This window comes from Armigeres subalbatus, chromosome 3 (assembly GCF_024139115.2).
Source record: "Armigeres subalbatus isolate Guangzhou_Male chromosome 3, GZ_Asu_2, whole genome shotgun sequence".
Classification (NCBI taxonomy): domain Eukaryota; kingdom Metazoa; phylum Arthropoda; class Insecta; order Diptera; family Culicidae; genus Armigeres; species Armigeres subalbatus.
This window is the reverse complement of record NC_085141.1, coordinates 120,393,480-120,410,141: the sequence shown is the minus strand read 5'-3', so window position 1 is coordinate 120,410,141 and position 16,662 is coordinate 120,393,480. Positions and strand designations below refer to the sequence as shown.

The following is a 16,662-nucleotide window of genomic DNA, read 5'->3' as shown; positions in this document are numbered from 1 at the left end:
CCGGTTTAAGGTGCGTTTCAGTGATGAACGCCACGTCGATCTCCTTCTCTTATTTTATAGCGCGACGGGGAGATTTTCGTTTTCACTTGCCCCAAAAAAATAACAAGGTCAAATAGAAATTTACTCTGGTCGTCGAGCTGAGTCGAATAATATAGTTCCCTTTTGGTGTGAAATGTTAGCCTTTCGGTACAAATTTACAATTCGACCTCCGCAAAACCTCCGCCCAGAAGGACACAATCGATGCAAATAAAACTCATAGCGGTTGGTTTTCTTTTTCATCCAATAGTTTATTTCGCAGTTTTTGCTTTGAATTTAGAAACATTCATAATAATATCATCTGCTCTATCGCAATAAATATAGTCATCCATATTTATCATCTTGTATGCTCGGTACATATCCACTAGTAATAATCATCTCGTTTGTTAGTATAATTTCACAGTTAACAGATTTAAGTCCATTTGTTTTGCTCTTTCTAGCAATTGATTTTGAGATTATGTCTGCGGTTTTCCCGATATGTTCCACCAGATAAGCGTTGACGGCATCATTGTCGTCACGTGTATGGTTCCTAATAACTCTATTTTAGAATCAGTTTTGGTACTTATGCTTGGGTTAGTTTCTATCGAATAAGACAACTTGTACGTGAATGGGTGTAATTTGTTTTGTAGGTTTGTGATTGTTCGCGGTGTGGAAGAGGTTATGATTGTTTGTTTGCAACAGTTTTAGTTTAGATTTAGTCTAAAAGGTACCTGTCTAGTTCCACAGTTAAATGTAGTCCCTCCCCAGATTTGTGATGTGACACCTAATCACTTGGTTCCCACCAAAGTAAATCATATCATATACCCCTTTTTGTTCTATTTTTCTAACAATAAACCAACTGGTCATTTTATTCCGTTATATATCTATCGAAACATGTATGTTAATTGTAATAAATTATTTGGTATGTGGTTCACGCTCTCGCTGGAACGTGTCAACGCAAATTGCTGCACAAGATTCACATATTCGAGAGCGACCGAAAACAACGCAAATCAACGTTTTGTGATGCTTCTCTCTGACTTACAAAACTAGATCCAGTAAGTTATAACAGATATAAAGCTAAATCACTAGATTTTTGCACCCGAGTCCATTTGCCTGCGCCCCGTGATTAGTTTTGAGGAGTTGAGATTCAAATCGTCGCTCAATCCCCCGAAGCGCTATCTCAGGCCGTCACAGACTTTATGGAAGGCTGATGATGGTCCTGGAATTCAACGTAACCGGATTCATCACTGAGGTCCGAGTCGGAGTCAATTGCCTGGAGGTGGTTGATCAGTTCAGTATTGACAGCCGCCACCGTGGATTTGAGTCGACGACTGGTGGAAACAATTCCATTGGCGGACGTTGAAGGTTTCGTTGAAGAGGGCGTAGGTGAAGCAGTAAGCGAATCCTGCGGTGTCCCTGGGAGAGTTTCCTCTACATGAACGATGTGTGAGGTGACCGGGAGGAGAAAGCTTGTTTTGATCCCAGGAGCCGGGAAGGTGATGCTTCGTTTGAAGATGGTCGGGTCGAGGTTATGTTTGCCTAGAGGAGTCTTTTCACCGATCGGCTCCTGGATGACTGGGTGCTCAGCGAGTTGTTCGAAGCTTCGAACTCGTTCCAGAACGGAGCATGGTTTGATGAGGATGGCCGCAGCGGATTCGTCCGTATTGGTGGTAACTGTACTTGAGGTTTCACAGCCACTGGAGATAGATCCCTCGTCACTGTCCGAGTTGCCAGTGATTTTGTTCGTCACACACAGCAATGACGGTGGAGCGGTGTCATCTTCACCGCTGGTCATGAGGTCAGTTTTCTCACCAGAAGTGTTACTGCTGGTCGATTTGGTAGCACTGCGAAGTATTTCGAGCACATCGTTCTGGTTGAAAAATACGTCATCTTCGGTATCTTCATGGTCATGGCCTTCATCATAGTTATCCAAATCGTCCAAGCTCAGCGCTAGCCGTGCATCTTCTAACCGTCTTCGAGGCTCATCTTCTGCTTCTCGCTGATTGAGACTCAGATCATGCATGCTGGCCGTCACTTTGCGACATAGCTTCATGTCCAAATAGGAAATTAGTTCCGATGACAGAGGTTCTTTGGGATTGTAGTTGTAATTAAGAAGGAATGTCTCGAAATCATCTTCGGAAGAATCGGAATGGTGGATTGGTTTGACCATGGTTTGACTGTCATCTGTGCATTCTTCAGTTTCCGCTAACTGATCCTCTTCCTCCTCCTGCTTGATCGTATCTAAGATTGAATCAACCGACTTATTCATGGGACTGTCCTGCACGACATTCTCATTCTTCAAAGGTACTTTGGCTTCAACGGCTTTGGGCGATTTGAAGGAGTTTCTCAGCCTGGTCCTTCGAATTGAATGACCCCGTCGGCATCTTCGCCTCCCCAAAGTGGTAGACGGGAACAACGAATCCTCCTTGCAGCACGTCCGTAATTCTTCTCCCTGACTTTTGCAAACGGGCCTACCTATAGCCCCCGCTTCATCTTCCTCTTCGTCCTCTTCGGCAATCATTTCTTCGATTGCCATCAATTTCGGGGCAGACTTGGATCGCTCCAAGGGCGGCCGATAGTTGTTGGCACCGACGCTCAGCATGATCTTCCGCCGTGGCATACTCGGGTTGTCGTACACACTGTTGGCCAAACTAAGTCGAGCGTTCTGCCGATTCAGTTTGTCCCGTTTGAACTCCTGCAGGGCTTTGGCGAGATTTTCCTAAAATGGCGGGGAGTCGTTAGTGTTGTTCGAATAGATGTACTTATCATACCAGGAACTCACCTTCAACGTAGTACTGATATCCTTCGCGACGGATTCTTTGGTGCAGATGACCGCATGGCAACGGAACTCGTGCTTCAGTTTGCGACCCTCGTGCCTGTAGATCCAACAAAAAACCCGTGGATAGTTCTTCGGAGCCGTGCAGTATGTTATCCGGTGTGACCAGTACTCTGTGAGGCCATGCTGCCGCGTGGTGGCCTTCAGTCCGGAGGGACACAGACAGAGCTTCATCAGGACGTCCGGTTTGCTGTTTTGAGTGTAGTTCCTCCAGAGGGTGGCCAATGGCTTTTCCACGCAGCCTTCACCTGCAAGGAAACAAAACAAAAATAAGTGTAAGTCAATACAGACGAAACACAGTACAGTCCATAGTACAAATGGGAGACGAAAATAAATTGCCCAAATTAAATCATTTCGAACAGGTTATGTAGCTCTGGCTTCAATTTATAAACGCCGATAATTTACTTCCTTTAACTTTAATTTCCTTAAAATGTTCCTCGATTGCATTAACCCCAATCTTTAAAAAAAATTTCAACGTCGTTGTTGTTCCGTGATCGATGAGAGAGCATGCTGCCTTTCCCCAACGTAATCACCCCCAATCGACCAAACATAAATGCAGTTTTTCATTGTAGGCGTCTATCCATCAACCAATCTATCATTCCATCTCCATGAAACAAACAGTCGTTGCGTTGATCATCAGTCCTCACCTCACCGCTCTTCAATTTGTATGCTTTATTTGCAGTAACACATACTATAAATTGCGAAACGCGGGAGGAGCACGCGAAAAGCGCTAGAAATGAGGCATTTCCAAAGAAACAGCACAACGCGACAAACATCTGTTACCTAACACATCGGTTTTTACTCCTTGATTGAATCATTGAACGACAGACGAACGTTAGTTGATAGCAAATCCCTTCTTTTTCACCGAACTATTTGTCGTTAATTGCAAACATTTTAACTGCAGAATAATCAAATAAAACGCTGCGCAATGTTGAATATTAAAAACCCAAATAAATTTACCTAGCAGGGATACTGCCTTTTTTTATTTAGCTAAGACACGAAAATTTTTGGTTCGATAGATTCTCTTAATAACTTTTCAACGCAACGGCCAATATTTATTAAATTCAATAGTAATCAAGTAGGCTTTGTTCCTTTTTTTGTTATTTCCAATAAATTGTTGTACAAACCTAAACTCTGATTTGATCAAAACTTTGAACTTAACTGCGTGTTTAAAAGGGACTAAATATTAAATTTTTACATTTCAAATTTCAATCCACTATTATTATTTTTTCAAGGCACCGAAGACTGAAGTCAGCCTCGGTAACTATTGGATACTTTAACAGCCCGGTAGACTGGATATCTGATATATTATGATTGATTGGATCGACACGGTACTCTATGGACGAAAAAACATCAAACAAGTAGAGCCTACCCAAGTCCCCCAAGACAGTCGTATCCCCCAGTTCGGACGTCGTTCTCACATCGGAACTATGAAGAACACCCTACGACGCCTAGCGATATATGGAAGAGATGCGTTTTTTTCCCTGCAAGCATATTATTAAGCGTAAGTACCACCACTTCAGATCGCTCTCAGGGCACCTCGAGGACTTCAACCTGGGCAATAAATCCGAATGGACACAACGTCGAACACATCGCCCCTTCCTTCCACCGGATCGGATCAAGGTAGCCTGATTGCTCGCTTTCCCGGAGTTCAAGTTCTGTCTCTATTTGTTTATTTATTTGTTTATTTATGGTGTACATCAACAGATTGTTCGTAATCCTAATGATGATTTAAAACTAGTATGGTCACAGTAAAATCACAACGAAAAATAAAATTGTCATGGGACTTAAATACACTTGCATAATATCCTTGTCTCCAGTGAAAGATCAACGGAATCATTATCTTTTCAATCTTAAGCTGTTAACAACAATCATTGGCTTGCAGGAGGTCAATAGGATCGTATTTGACTTCATGGATTGCTCCCTCGGAGGAAAAACTAGTGGACTATTAAAATGGGGACGATAGAAACATCCAACATTCCGTGGTGGTAGGTGTCTTCTGGAATGTCCCGTTACGTAGACCGATACTTCAGTTCAACGAAGACCTCCCAGTTGTAGTAGTCCATATCCAAAGTAGATTACCAGTTAGCGTGGTAAACGTCTAGGTCTACCCTGCAGCAATATACCCCCTATCCTCTTTCTGGGGGCATGAACGCGCACCACTTGGCATGGCCTGGAAAATTCACCCGATGTTCGTTCAAAATCGAGCCAATCCTAAAAAAAATCAGACCTTTCTCGATTTTTGTTTTAAATTTTAAAGTATACGTAAAGGCTATAGGATCACTCCAAAACCGAACTTTTGTTAGAAGGCTCGAAGGTCTATAGTGTTATATACCAATCGACTCAGCTCGTCGAATTGAGGTGATGTATGTATGTATTTTTTATATATAGAGATGGATGAAGGCAAATTTGCATACAGACACCTGAAATTATCACTCAGGGAGTGGGATTGGCGCAAAAGGCAGAAGGCCAGACCGCCGGACTCACTAAGCCCACCCAAGTAACATGGGGTTACTTGAGTTACCCTCTCTTCTAAAGCCCTGTCCTTCCGGGACTACCTTACAGTATTACTTCTGTGGGGAAAGCAGTACTGAAAGTATCCTCCAAAAACGACACGTTTCACAGTGCCTCTCTTAGATATTTTGTTCTACGTCTGAGCCCTTTGGCTCCCTTGTTGGTTCCAGCAAGCACACAAAAGCGTTGAGCCATTTAGCACCACATCTATTTTCTTTTTCTTTTTAGAGTCATTCAGCTCTCAACGCACTCGCAAGCTACTCAGATAGTCCCCCGGCGGCGGCGATACCAACAACCAGCATCCGTGGAAGGCTGTTACATTACCAACACTACACTTTTACCTGGTTAGCATGTGCATAGATCCGCTCAAGTCCTACGCACATTCTCACTTCAACGGGTGACCGGACGAGTGCCGAGGTCGAACCGAAGATTCCTGGTGGAGATAGCTTCCGGTTCAGTGGTGCCCCGACGACCCGAAGCCGGTGCAGTTGCGCGCCACGATCTACTCAGCTGGTCCCCGGCGGTGGACCTAGCCTACTCCGATTAGCCGATTACCCATGCACTGCGCCTTTTAGCTGCTTGCTTAACCAATGAGCTATATACTGCCGTAATCTGGAAAAGTGACGTAGCAGCCATTTTACAACATGCATGTTTTTCATTTTTCTGTTAAGAGCTCGATCATTAGTACTCGTTAACACCATTTTTGGAAAATGGCGTATACGTCACTTTTTCAGATTACGGCAGTATAGCTCACACCTTGGTTGCGAACTACTCGGATAGTCCCCGGTGGTGGATCAATCCTACTCCAACGGGGAGTTCCTCGACGTCAAAAGCTCCCCCGTAACCGACGACCCGTCAGAACGGGTGACCGTACGAGTGCCGAGGTCAATCTAAGGATTCCGGGTGGAGATAACTTCCGGTTCAATGGTGCCCCGACGACCCGGAGCCAGTGCATTCGCTCGCCACGGTCTACTCAGCTGGTCCCCAGCGGTGGGTCTAGCCTACTCTGATAACCGAGTTCCGATTGCCTTGAGTCATTCAGCTCTCACCTTATTCGTTGAGCCATTTAGCTCCCGCCGCAGTTGCCATCGCGAACGACCCGGATAGTCCCCAACGGCGGATCTAACCTACTCCGACGAGAATTTGCCCGAAAGCGGGAGCTCCTCCGAAACCGGCCGTTTCGTCATGTTCTCAGGCTACGAGCTGGCGCTGGCATTCCCATTCATTATCGACATCGACATTCATGGCTTCCGCGGCGGAGTACTCATGATCCGCTATCCGTAAAGGCTGCCTGCTGCTGCTCTATTCGTCAACTTCGTCGTAGGATGTCGGCTATCCTGGACGTCTCTCTTGCGACCGCTCTCCACTGTTCTGGGTTCTGGCACATTTTTGCCTTTCTCGTACAACGAAGTTGCACCGAAAGGCTATCATTTCACTCCGAAAACGAACTTTTTATAGAAGCCTCGGAGACCCATAGTGTTATATACCAATCGACTCAGATTGACGAGCTGAACACATGTCTGTCTGTCCGTGTGTATGTATGTGTGTATGTGTGTGCGTATGTGTGTGCACAAAAGCTAAGAAAAACATTAGACAACTTTTCGTATAGTAATCTTCAACCGATTTTCTCGCAACAAGTTTTATTCGACAGGGGACAAAGCCTTGTTGATCACTATTGAATTTGATAACGATCGACCGTTGCGTTCAAAAGTTATAAAGAAAATGGTACATCGAACCATATAAGCCCCATATAAGGTTGGTGTCTTGACTAAATGCGAGAAAGGCAGTATTACTACTCGGTGAATTTAAATGGGTTTTTGACGATGTTATCGGTGGTAGTGTCCGTTCCCCATGCTTCCAACATAGCACGCCTCTCCGTTTCGAGCCGGGGGCATGTGAACAGGATGGGTTCAGCCATTTCTGTCACGTCTGAGCATTGCGGCCAAGCGGGAGAAGCCGCGTGTCCGAACCTGTGTAGGTACCACTTGAAGCATCCGTGGCCTGTTAAGAACTTGGTCAAGCCCAAGTTTAGCTTTCCATGAGGTCGGCTAATCCATGCCGACACACTTGGAACTAAGCGATGGGTCCATCTTCCCTTAGCCGAGCTGTCCCACTGTCTCTGCCATTTGGCTACCGTTGCGGCCTTGATATTCCTTCGAGCGTTATCGATGCCCCTGAGGGCGTAGCACTCCTCGTCTTCCTCCACTACCAGTTTGATAGGCATCATGTCGGCGAATACACATGCCGCTTCGCGAGATACGGTGCGATATGCGCTGATGACTCTCAGGCACATTAGCCTATGAGTACTCTCCAGCTTTCGCACATTGCAGTTTACACTCAACGCCGATCCCCAAGCTGAACCTCCGTATCGTAGTATTGAAACTGCCACGCTTGCCAGTAACCTGCGCTTGCTGGAGCACACCCTAGAGCTGTTCGCCATCATCCTCGATAGTGCCACTATCACCGCGCGCTTGCAGGCGTAGTCGACGTAACTTTTAAAGCTCAACTTATCGTCGAGCATCACCCCCAATTGTTTCAGAGATCTCTTGGAGGTGATGTCGCAGCCGCCGACACTAATTGTCGCCTCTTGAACCGATTTCCGGTTGTTAATGACTATCATCTCCGTTTTATGATGCGCCAGCTGGAGCTTCTTGCAGCGTAACCATTCCTCCACTAAACTGACAATTTGGCCTCCTAGGGTCATGGTCTCCGTACACGGTCATGGTCACGTCATCGGCGAATCCCACTAACTTGACTCCTGGTGGGAGCTTTAACCTCGGCACGCCATCGTACGCCACCATACGCAAGCCATCGCACGAAAGTTCTGTGAGAAGTTGAACCGTTTACGTAAGGGTCACGTGCCACAGCCCGATATGTGTAAGGACATAAATGGGAACCTTCTTTCAAAGAAGCGTGAGGTGATTCAAAGGTGGCGGCAGCACTACGAAGAGCACCTGAATGGCGATATGGCAGACAACGGTGGCGGTATGGTAATGAACCTAGGAGCACGCGCGCAGGACATGCGACTTCCGGCTCCGAATCTCCAGGATATCCAGGAGGAGATCGGCCGGCTGAAAAACAACAAAGCCCCTGGAGTTGATCAACTACCAGGAGAGCTGTTCAAACACGGTGGTGAGGCACTGGCTAGAGCGCTGCACTGGGTGATTACCAAGGTTTGGGAGGATGAGGTTCTGCCGCAGGAGTGGATGGAAGGTGTCGTGTGTCCCATCTACAAAAAGGGCGATAAGCTTAATTGTAGCAACTACCACGCAATCACATTACTCTCCCAAGTTTTATGCCGCCAACTAACACCAATTGCAAGAGAGTTCGTGGGGCAGTACTGTCGTGCAGGGCTTCTTTTGACAAATCAGGGGCTACTTAGGACATTTTAAACAAGAATTATAACAAAAAATACAATAAAATCGTCATTATCACCAATCTTGTTGATAGTTGGATGGCAACTTTCTGTTTCAAATTTGGTATTTTTTCAGTTCAATTTTTTCAAAAAATCAAAAATCCAAAGTAGCCCCCGGAGTCAAAAGAAGCCCCGTACGACGGTACCAGGCGGGATTTATGGGTGAACGCTCTACCACAGACCAGGTGTTCGCCATACGTCAAGTATTGCAGAAATGCTGCGAATATAACGTGCCCACACATCATCTATTTATCGACTTCAAAGCCGCATATAATACAAACGATCGGGACCAGCTATGGCAACTAATGAACGAAAACGGATTTCCGGATAAACTGATACGGTTGATCAAGGCGACGATGGATCGGGTAATGTGCGTAGTTCGAGTTTTAGGGGCATTCTCGAGTCCCTTCGAAACGCGTAGAAGGTTACAGCAAGGAGATGGTCTTTCGTGTCTGCTATTCAACATCGCTTTGGAAGGAGTAATACGAAGGGCAGGGATTGACACGAGTGGTACGATTTTCACGAAGTCCATCCAGTTATTTGGTTTCACCGACGACATTGATATCATGACACGTAACTTTGAGAGGATGGAGGAAACCTACATCAGACTGAAAAGCGAAGCTAAACGGATTGGATTAGTCATCAACACGTCAAAGACGAAGTACATGATGGGAAGAGGCCCAGGAAAGGTCAATGTAAGTCACCCACCACGGGTTTCTATCGGTGGTGACGAAATCGAGGTGGTTGAAGAATTTGTGTACTTGGGCTCACTGGTGACCGCCGATAACGATACCAGCAAAGAAATTCGTAGACGCATAGTGGCTGGAAATCGTACGTACTTTGGACTCCGCAAGACGTTCCGATCGAATAGAGTTCGCCGCCGTACCAAACTTACTATCTACAAAACGCTGATTAGACCGGTAGTTCTCTACGGACACGAGACCTGAACGATACTCGTGGAGGACCAACGCGCACTGGGAGTTTTCGAAAGGAAAGTGTTGCGTACCATCTATGGTGGGGTGCAGATGGCGGACGGTACGGACGACGGTTCACACCGCGAAAATCGGAAGACTGCGGTGGGTCGTGCACGTAGCCAGAATGTTGGACAGTAATTCGGTGAAAATGGTTCTCGACAACGATCCGACGGGAACAAGAAGGCGAGGTGCACAGCGGGCAAGGTGGATCAATCAGGTGGATGACGATTTGCGGACCCTCCGCAGACTGCGTGGTTGGCGAAATGCAGCCATGGACCGAGCTGAATGGAGAAGACTTTTATGTATTACACAGGCCACTCCGGCCTTAGTCTGGTAATAAATAATAAAAACGCCATCGTACATTCCACAGCAAAGGACCCAAAATTGAACCCTGTGGGACACCTGCCGTGATGGGGGCGCTAACCAAGCCTTCGTCTGTCTCGCAGATCAATACTCGATTCTGAAAGTAGCTTCCCAGAATCTTGTACAGCCCTACCGGTACTCCTAGCCGAAGCAACGAGTTCGCGATCTCCATCCAGCAAGCACTGTTGAATGCATTCCGTACATCGAGTGTTATTACTGCGCAGTAACGTATACCACGCCGCTTGCATTCGATGGCGACTTTTGCAGTGTCAACCACCGATTTAATGGCACCCAGAGAAGACTTTCCTCTCCGAAAGCCGATTTGCTCACTCGATAATCCTCCTACCTCCTCGGCGACAGCCTGTTCAGGATTATCTTCTCCAGTAGCTTCCGTACAGTGTCTATTAGACAGATTGGTCTTTATGCTGAGAAGTCTCCTGGTGGTTTACCAGGTTTCGGTAACAGGAAACGCACTCGCAAGCTACTCAGATAGTCCCCCGGCGGCGGCGATACCAACAACCAGCATCCGTGGAAGGCTGTTACATTACCAACACTACACTTTTACCTGGTTAGCATGTTCACAGATCCGCTCAAGTCCTACGCACATTCTCACTTCAACGGGTGACCGGACGAGTGCCGAGGTCAGACCGAAGATTCCTGGTGGAGATAGCTTCCGGTTCAGTGGTGCCCCGACGACCCGAAGCCGGTGCAGTTGCGCGCCACGATCTACTCAGCTGGTCCCCGGCGGTGGACCTAGCCTACTCCGATTAGCCGATTACCCATGCACTGCGCCTTTTAGCTGCTTGCTTAACCAATGAGCTATATACTGCCGTAATCTGGAAAAGTGACGTAGCAGCCATTTTACAACATGCATGTTTTTCATTTTTCTGTTAAGAGCTCGATCATTAGTACTCGTTAACACCATTTTTGGAAAATGGCGTATACGTCACTTTTTCAGATTACGGCAGTATAGCTCGCGCCTTGATTGCGAACTACTCGGATAGTCCCCGGTGGTGGATCAATCCTACTCCAACGGGGAGTTCCTCGACGTCAAAAGCTCCCCCGTAACCGACGACCCGTCAGAACGGGTGACCGTACGAGTGCCGAGGTCAATCTAAGGATTCCGGGTGGAGATAACTTCCGGTTCAATGGTGCCCCGACGACCCGGAGCCAGTGCATTCGCTCGCCACGGTCTACTCAGCTGGTCCCCGGCGGTGGGTCTAGCCTACTCTGATAACCGAGTTCCGATTGCCTGGAGTCATTCAGCTCTCACCTTATTCGTTGAGCCATTTAGCTCCCGCCGCAGTTGCGATCGCGAACGACTCGGATAGTGCCCGACGGCGGATCTCTCCAACTCCGACGTGCAGTTGCCCGAAAGCGGGAGCTCCTCCCTCTATTAGACAGATTGGTCTTAATGCTGAGAAGTCTCCTGGTGGTTTGCCAAGTTTCGGTAACAGGACCAAACGCTGTCGCTTCCTTATTTCCGGGAATGTCAAACACCATGTTCGGGATCCCGTCCGGACCAGGTGCTTTACTCGGTTCGAGAGACTTTGCCACCGTCATTAGCTCCTCTACCGTCACCCTCGCCACTGCTTCGTCATTTGCTCCTACCCTCGCTGCTGGCGACCAATGGGTTGGGCCGTGGTGCGGGAATAGTGTTTCGACTATCGTCTTCAGCCTCGTTGGACATCGCTCGGGGGCAGCCAGGGCTCCTCTTGTTTTGGCCATCACCACCCTATAGGCGTCTCCCATGGGTTCGAATTGGCGCTCTGGCACAATCTGTCGAAGCAGGCATTTTTTTTGAAACCCAAAAAACTTGTTTTTTTCCAAAAATTGCTGCAATGAGTTCAAATGAACGTAAATAGATGTGAATTGATGAAAATAACTGAATCTGTCTCCCTAAAGTGCAATTTTGACCTCTCTTATGTACTTTTCTTGTTACTTTTATGTGTTTTCTTGTTTTATAATACACGGGCACCTTCACTGCTAGGTGGGATTATTCTGGGGTTTTGATACAGTGTCGGATTTTAGCGGATAATCCGGTTGGATCTATAAAGGGTCAGGTGCTGTAAAAAACGGGTCATTTTTTTAACAATTGATAAAGTGCCCATAAAGTTGATGCAAACTTGCTCATTCATTGTTGACCACTATCAGAAGTCAGTTTTGACAAACTTGGATCATCGGAACTTGGTTTCGGATGTTCCGGAAACCTGGTTCCCTAAGGGTAACGGCAAGGGTAATGGTCACTTTTTAAATCTTGCGACACATCAAACCTGATTTTGAAAGACAAGCCCCATAGATGATTTTTTTAACAGTTTTGGAAACATTGGCCACATTCAGAAGGATTCTCGGGAGCCTGGTTCCCTCACACAAGTGAACGAACTTCGATTAGCTCCGGAACCCATATTGCGGTGATTCAAACTTCACAATTTTTAAGATAAGACCAATATATGAATTTTGAGAGTTTTTGGATACACTGGCCACGTTCGGTGTTCCACGAGTGTTTCCTGGAGCCTGGTTCTCTCAGGAAAGTAGACGAATTAGCTCTTTAACCCACCTGGCTAAATATCAAATTGCATGATGTGTTTCGGAGTTAATCGAAATATGTGAAATGTGTTCCGTGAGGGAACCAGGCTCCCATGAATACTTCCGGACGTGGCCAATGTGTACAAATGCTCTCAAAAGCAGTGTTGCGTTTGAACGCGTTTGGTTTGCGTTCAAAAATAATGAACTGAACTCGTGATCATAGAAATGGCACGCGCGTTCCGATGAAAAAAAAAACTGAACTCCAAAGTGGATTTGCCTGAACCCAGTATGAGCTCTGTCATACGCTCAAACGTTTTTCAATTTGGTAACAGCACTGCTTTTAGTTTCCTGTTTGTTCCCGCTATATAACTTAATAAAAATTCAGTTTGAATCCATGAGCATGTGTCTATCAATGAATGAAAATGACATTTTCGAATCTCAAATAACGACATCGCTCAGAAGTTTCATTACCCCAAAATATGACCCCATGCATAATTTGAGCTCAATCGGACATGATTTAGGGGTGCTCAAAATCTTGGGTAAAAATTGGACATACCCCCCCCCCCCCCCCCCAGAGACACAATTTTTAGAAGATTTTTTTTTCAAACCCTCTCAAATTAAAAAAAAAAGTTTAGAAGACCTCCCCCCCCCCCAGACCAATTTTCTTTCTTTCAAAAACAAACCAAATTCAACCAAAATGCTAAACTTGAAAATGACAAACATTAATTTGAAACAATATGCAATTGTGGTTTATTGCAACAAATAATTTGGTTATTTTTATAGATGCATCTTATTTTTTGCATTTTCTCGAAATAAATAAAAATTAATTTTGGTTGCAAATTCTGCAGTTATGTCCTATTGATCTCCGGAAGGTCAAGGGGGGGGGGATAATAAAAAATAAAAATTAAAATGAAAAATCCTCGGATTTGTTAAAGAATGTTTTTAAAATTCTCAGAATTATCAGAATTTTATTTTGTTGCCCCCTCAAAATATTATGTTTGGGCAAAAAAATTCTGAGGGGGGAGATATAATTGTTTTTAAATATTTGTATCGGCCTTATAATATTTATTAAAAGGAGGTGTATGAAAGCGATCAGCGATATCTATTAAAGTCATCATACAGTGGTATATGAAAGTGCCTGCATGAACAATAAGCTGGATCATGCATACTTCCACTTCAAATTCTCGCGCTCTCCGCGGACAGCATAAAAATGTAAGTGATGAAATAGTCCAGATTTCAGTCCATTCTGCCTCCCCATCGCATCGTTTCAGCAAAATCCGCTAGCATTCCGGATCTATTCTATCTTCTCCCTCAAATAAGATTTGGCATTCAAGCTTCTTCCGATCCAAGGACCTAAAGTAAAATAAGTAGAAAATGGAGTTCGTTGTAATTGTTGATTGCTACTCACTGTATACTTCTTCTTCTTCTTATTGGCATTACATCCCTACACTGGGACAGAGCCGCCTCGTAGCTTAGTGTTTATTAAGTACTTCCACAGTTATTAACTGCGAGGTTTCTTTACCATTTTTGCATTCGTATATCATGAGGCACGTACACGATGATACTTTTATGCCCAGGGAAGTCGAGCCGTCTTACCGCACGGCTAAGGAGGACCCACTGTATACACGACATCTTATTATCCCTTTTCCTAAGAACGCAATTCATCGATGCGATAATTGAAAATTCTTGCTGAACTTGACGGCAATAAACCAAAAATCCACCCGAATAAAACCTATAGAGACAAAAATGTTAAAACCATGTTCGTAACTGAATAACTTTGAATAATAGTTAATTTTAAACTAGATTTATGGTTGTTTTCCTCCAGAAAAACTAAACCAGCTTTTTCAATCTTCTTCTTCTTCTTCGTTGGCATTACATCCCCCACTGGGACATTGCCGCCTTGCAGCTTAGTGTTCATTAAGCACTTCCACAGTTATTAACCGCGAGGTTTCTAAGCCAAGTTACCATTTCTGCATTCGTATATCATGAGGCTAGCACGATGATACTTTTATGCCCAGGGAAGTCGAGACAATTTCCAACCCGAAAATTATCTAGACAGGGGGGTCCCGTAGCGTAGTTGGCTACACGTTCGCCTTACAAGCGAATGGTCATGGGTTCGATTCCCAGCCCCTCCACCAAACCCTCGTCAGTCGCCAGATCCGCAGCCCATACGGTGGCGTTTGGGGTACGCGCCTTACCGTCACGACTGCCTGATGACGACTGACAACTTGTTCTTCTCGGAGGCATTCCTCCAACGTTACCCGGATTAATGGCAACCGAACAATGCAACGATCATTGAATACACGACATGGACAAACGGACACAATGGACTCACGATGAGATGGACTGGCAACGACAATAATAATGGTAATGGAAATCTAAAAATAGATTCTGTGTGGATTCTGTAGAGCAGAATACCACAGTAGATCTCGGCACAGTAGCGGTCAAGTAACACAGAGTGCCTAACAAATAAATAAAGGAATAAAAAAAAAAAAAAAAATTATCTAGACCGGCACCGGGAATCGAACCCGGCCACCCTCAGCATGGTCTTGCTTTGTAGCCGCGCATCTTACCGCATGGCTAAGGACGACTCAATCAAATATTCTAGCTTGAAAACAAAGACCATCATTTCATTGAACAACCTGATCTATGGTAGAAACAAACTAAGCTTTAGTTAGCAACTTGCTTCAATCAACTATATCCAAAGTTGTTTTGACTAGGGCTTCCATTTTTCCCGGGAATCAATTTCCCGGGAAACGGGAAATGAAATAATAATTTCCCGGGATTTCCCGGGATCCCGGGAAATAAAAAAAACTCTCGAAGCTAATTCAAAATCGTAGTTTGAATTTTGTCGTAAAATATGATTTTGAAAACATACATTCGATATCAGGGAGGCTTGCTATTTTGTCCTCAAATGATGAAAGAGTTGTTGAAAGCTTGAAAAAGTTTTTGTTCAGTTCGAAAGCGTTAACTCCTTCTACAAAACGTTCGCCATGTCATAAGTATCAACATCTGCTCTGGCTCAAGAGTAAGATCTGCAGTGTCCTGATGTGCTACTTTTCCATATTTTTTTCAAAAACTATTTCAGGTTGTATCCGCATTTTTTTCAGTTTTGGACAACGACGGCTTCGAGAGATTCTCTTCTATTATCGCCAAAATATTCCTAACATGAACTATTCTTATACTCGACGACTTTTTTTAGTTCTGGTCAACTTTGAAGGATAAACCATTTTTATTCATGTACGTCCACTTGAACACATTTTATATTTAAAGCAGATGAATGAAATATTTGAAATGAGAATTCCTCCATTCGAAATAAAAAAGTGCTTTCAGGCGAGTGCTTGAAAGTGACGTGCTTTAATGACCCTGACTATAACATTTTTCAACGAAATAACTCTTAGCGACTGTGGAAAACTTATTTGAAAATCAAGTCGTTTTCGGCCGTTGCAGTCTTGTAAAGCAGCAAAAACAAGTTTACTTCTGCATCCGACGGTTTCGGTAATTTATTTTACCATTTTCAAGGACTGCAACGGCCGAAAACGACTTGATTTTCATATAACATTTTTCTTCAGTCAAACTTTGCTTGAAATGCCGAACAGTACCTAAAACGCATCAAATTGCAAAAGTTTTGCGAATATTTGTCGTAAGACAGATGTAATGATTGCATAAATACTAAAGACCTAAAATCTGTTTTCCATCAAGATTTGTTAGCCCACCAACATTATAAAATATTCAAATGAAATATTTCAGAAATATCGCAAAATACAAACGAGTCTTCCATATTCCGTCTGTTCGGGAATTGAATCAAAAAGGATTGAAGGTCTTAAAAAACCTTTGACAATAATAGGACAAACCTGCCAAAGTGGTCACTGCTATTGCCTGAATATCTGCGAACATTGGTGGCTCTGCTGTTTCACCACAGACACTAAATTTTTAATTCGACTTCACAACGTTTATCGACGTTTGAACCTACTGAATAAACGGATGATAGATACAAACTGGTTCTTTGTTTCTATCTT

The 16,662-nt window shown here is 44.7% G+C and overlaps 1 protein-coding gene and 1 long non-coding RNA gene across 2 annotated transcripts in view; one reads left to right on the top strand and one right to left on the bottom strand.

Annotated features, from left to right (window-relative positions):
• Nucleotides 1-262: 262 nt before the first annotated feature.
• LOC134223839 (uncharacterized) overlaps nucleotides 263-16,662 on the bottom strand; it is a 480,585-nt gene continuing 464,185 nt past the window's right edge. Inside the window, exons 4-5 of the mRNA XM_062703055.1 lie at nucleotides 2,798-3,099; nucleotides 263-2,734 (exon numbers count right to left, since the gene is read on the bottom strand). Coding sequence (XP_062559039.1) covers nucleotides 1,196-2,734; nucleotides 2,798-3,099 — 1,841 coding nt within the window. The 3' untranslated portion in view covers nucleotides 263-1,195. The remainder of the gene's footprint in view (nucleotides 2,735-2,797; nucleotides 3,100-16,662) is intronic.
• On the top strand, nucleotides 14,721-15,099 carry LOC134223838 (uncharacterized). Its single transcript, XR_009982744.1, has 2 exons — nucleotides 14,721-14,828; nucleotides 14,887-15,099. It is a non-coding gene; the product is annotated as an uncharacterized LOC134223838 (long non-coding RNA).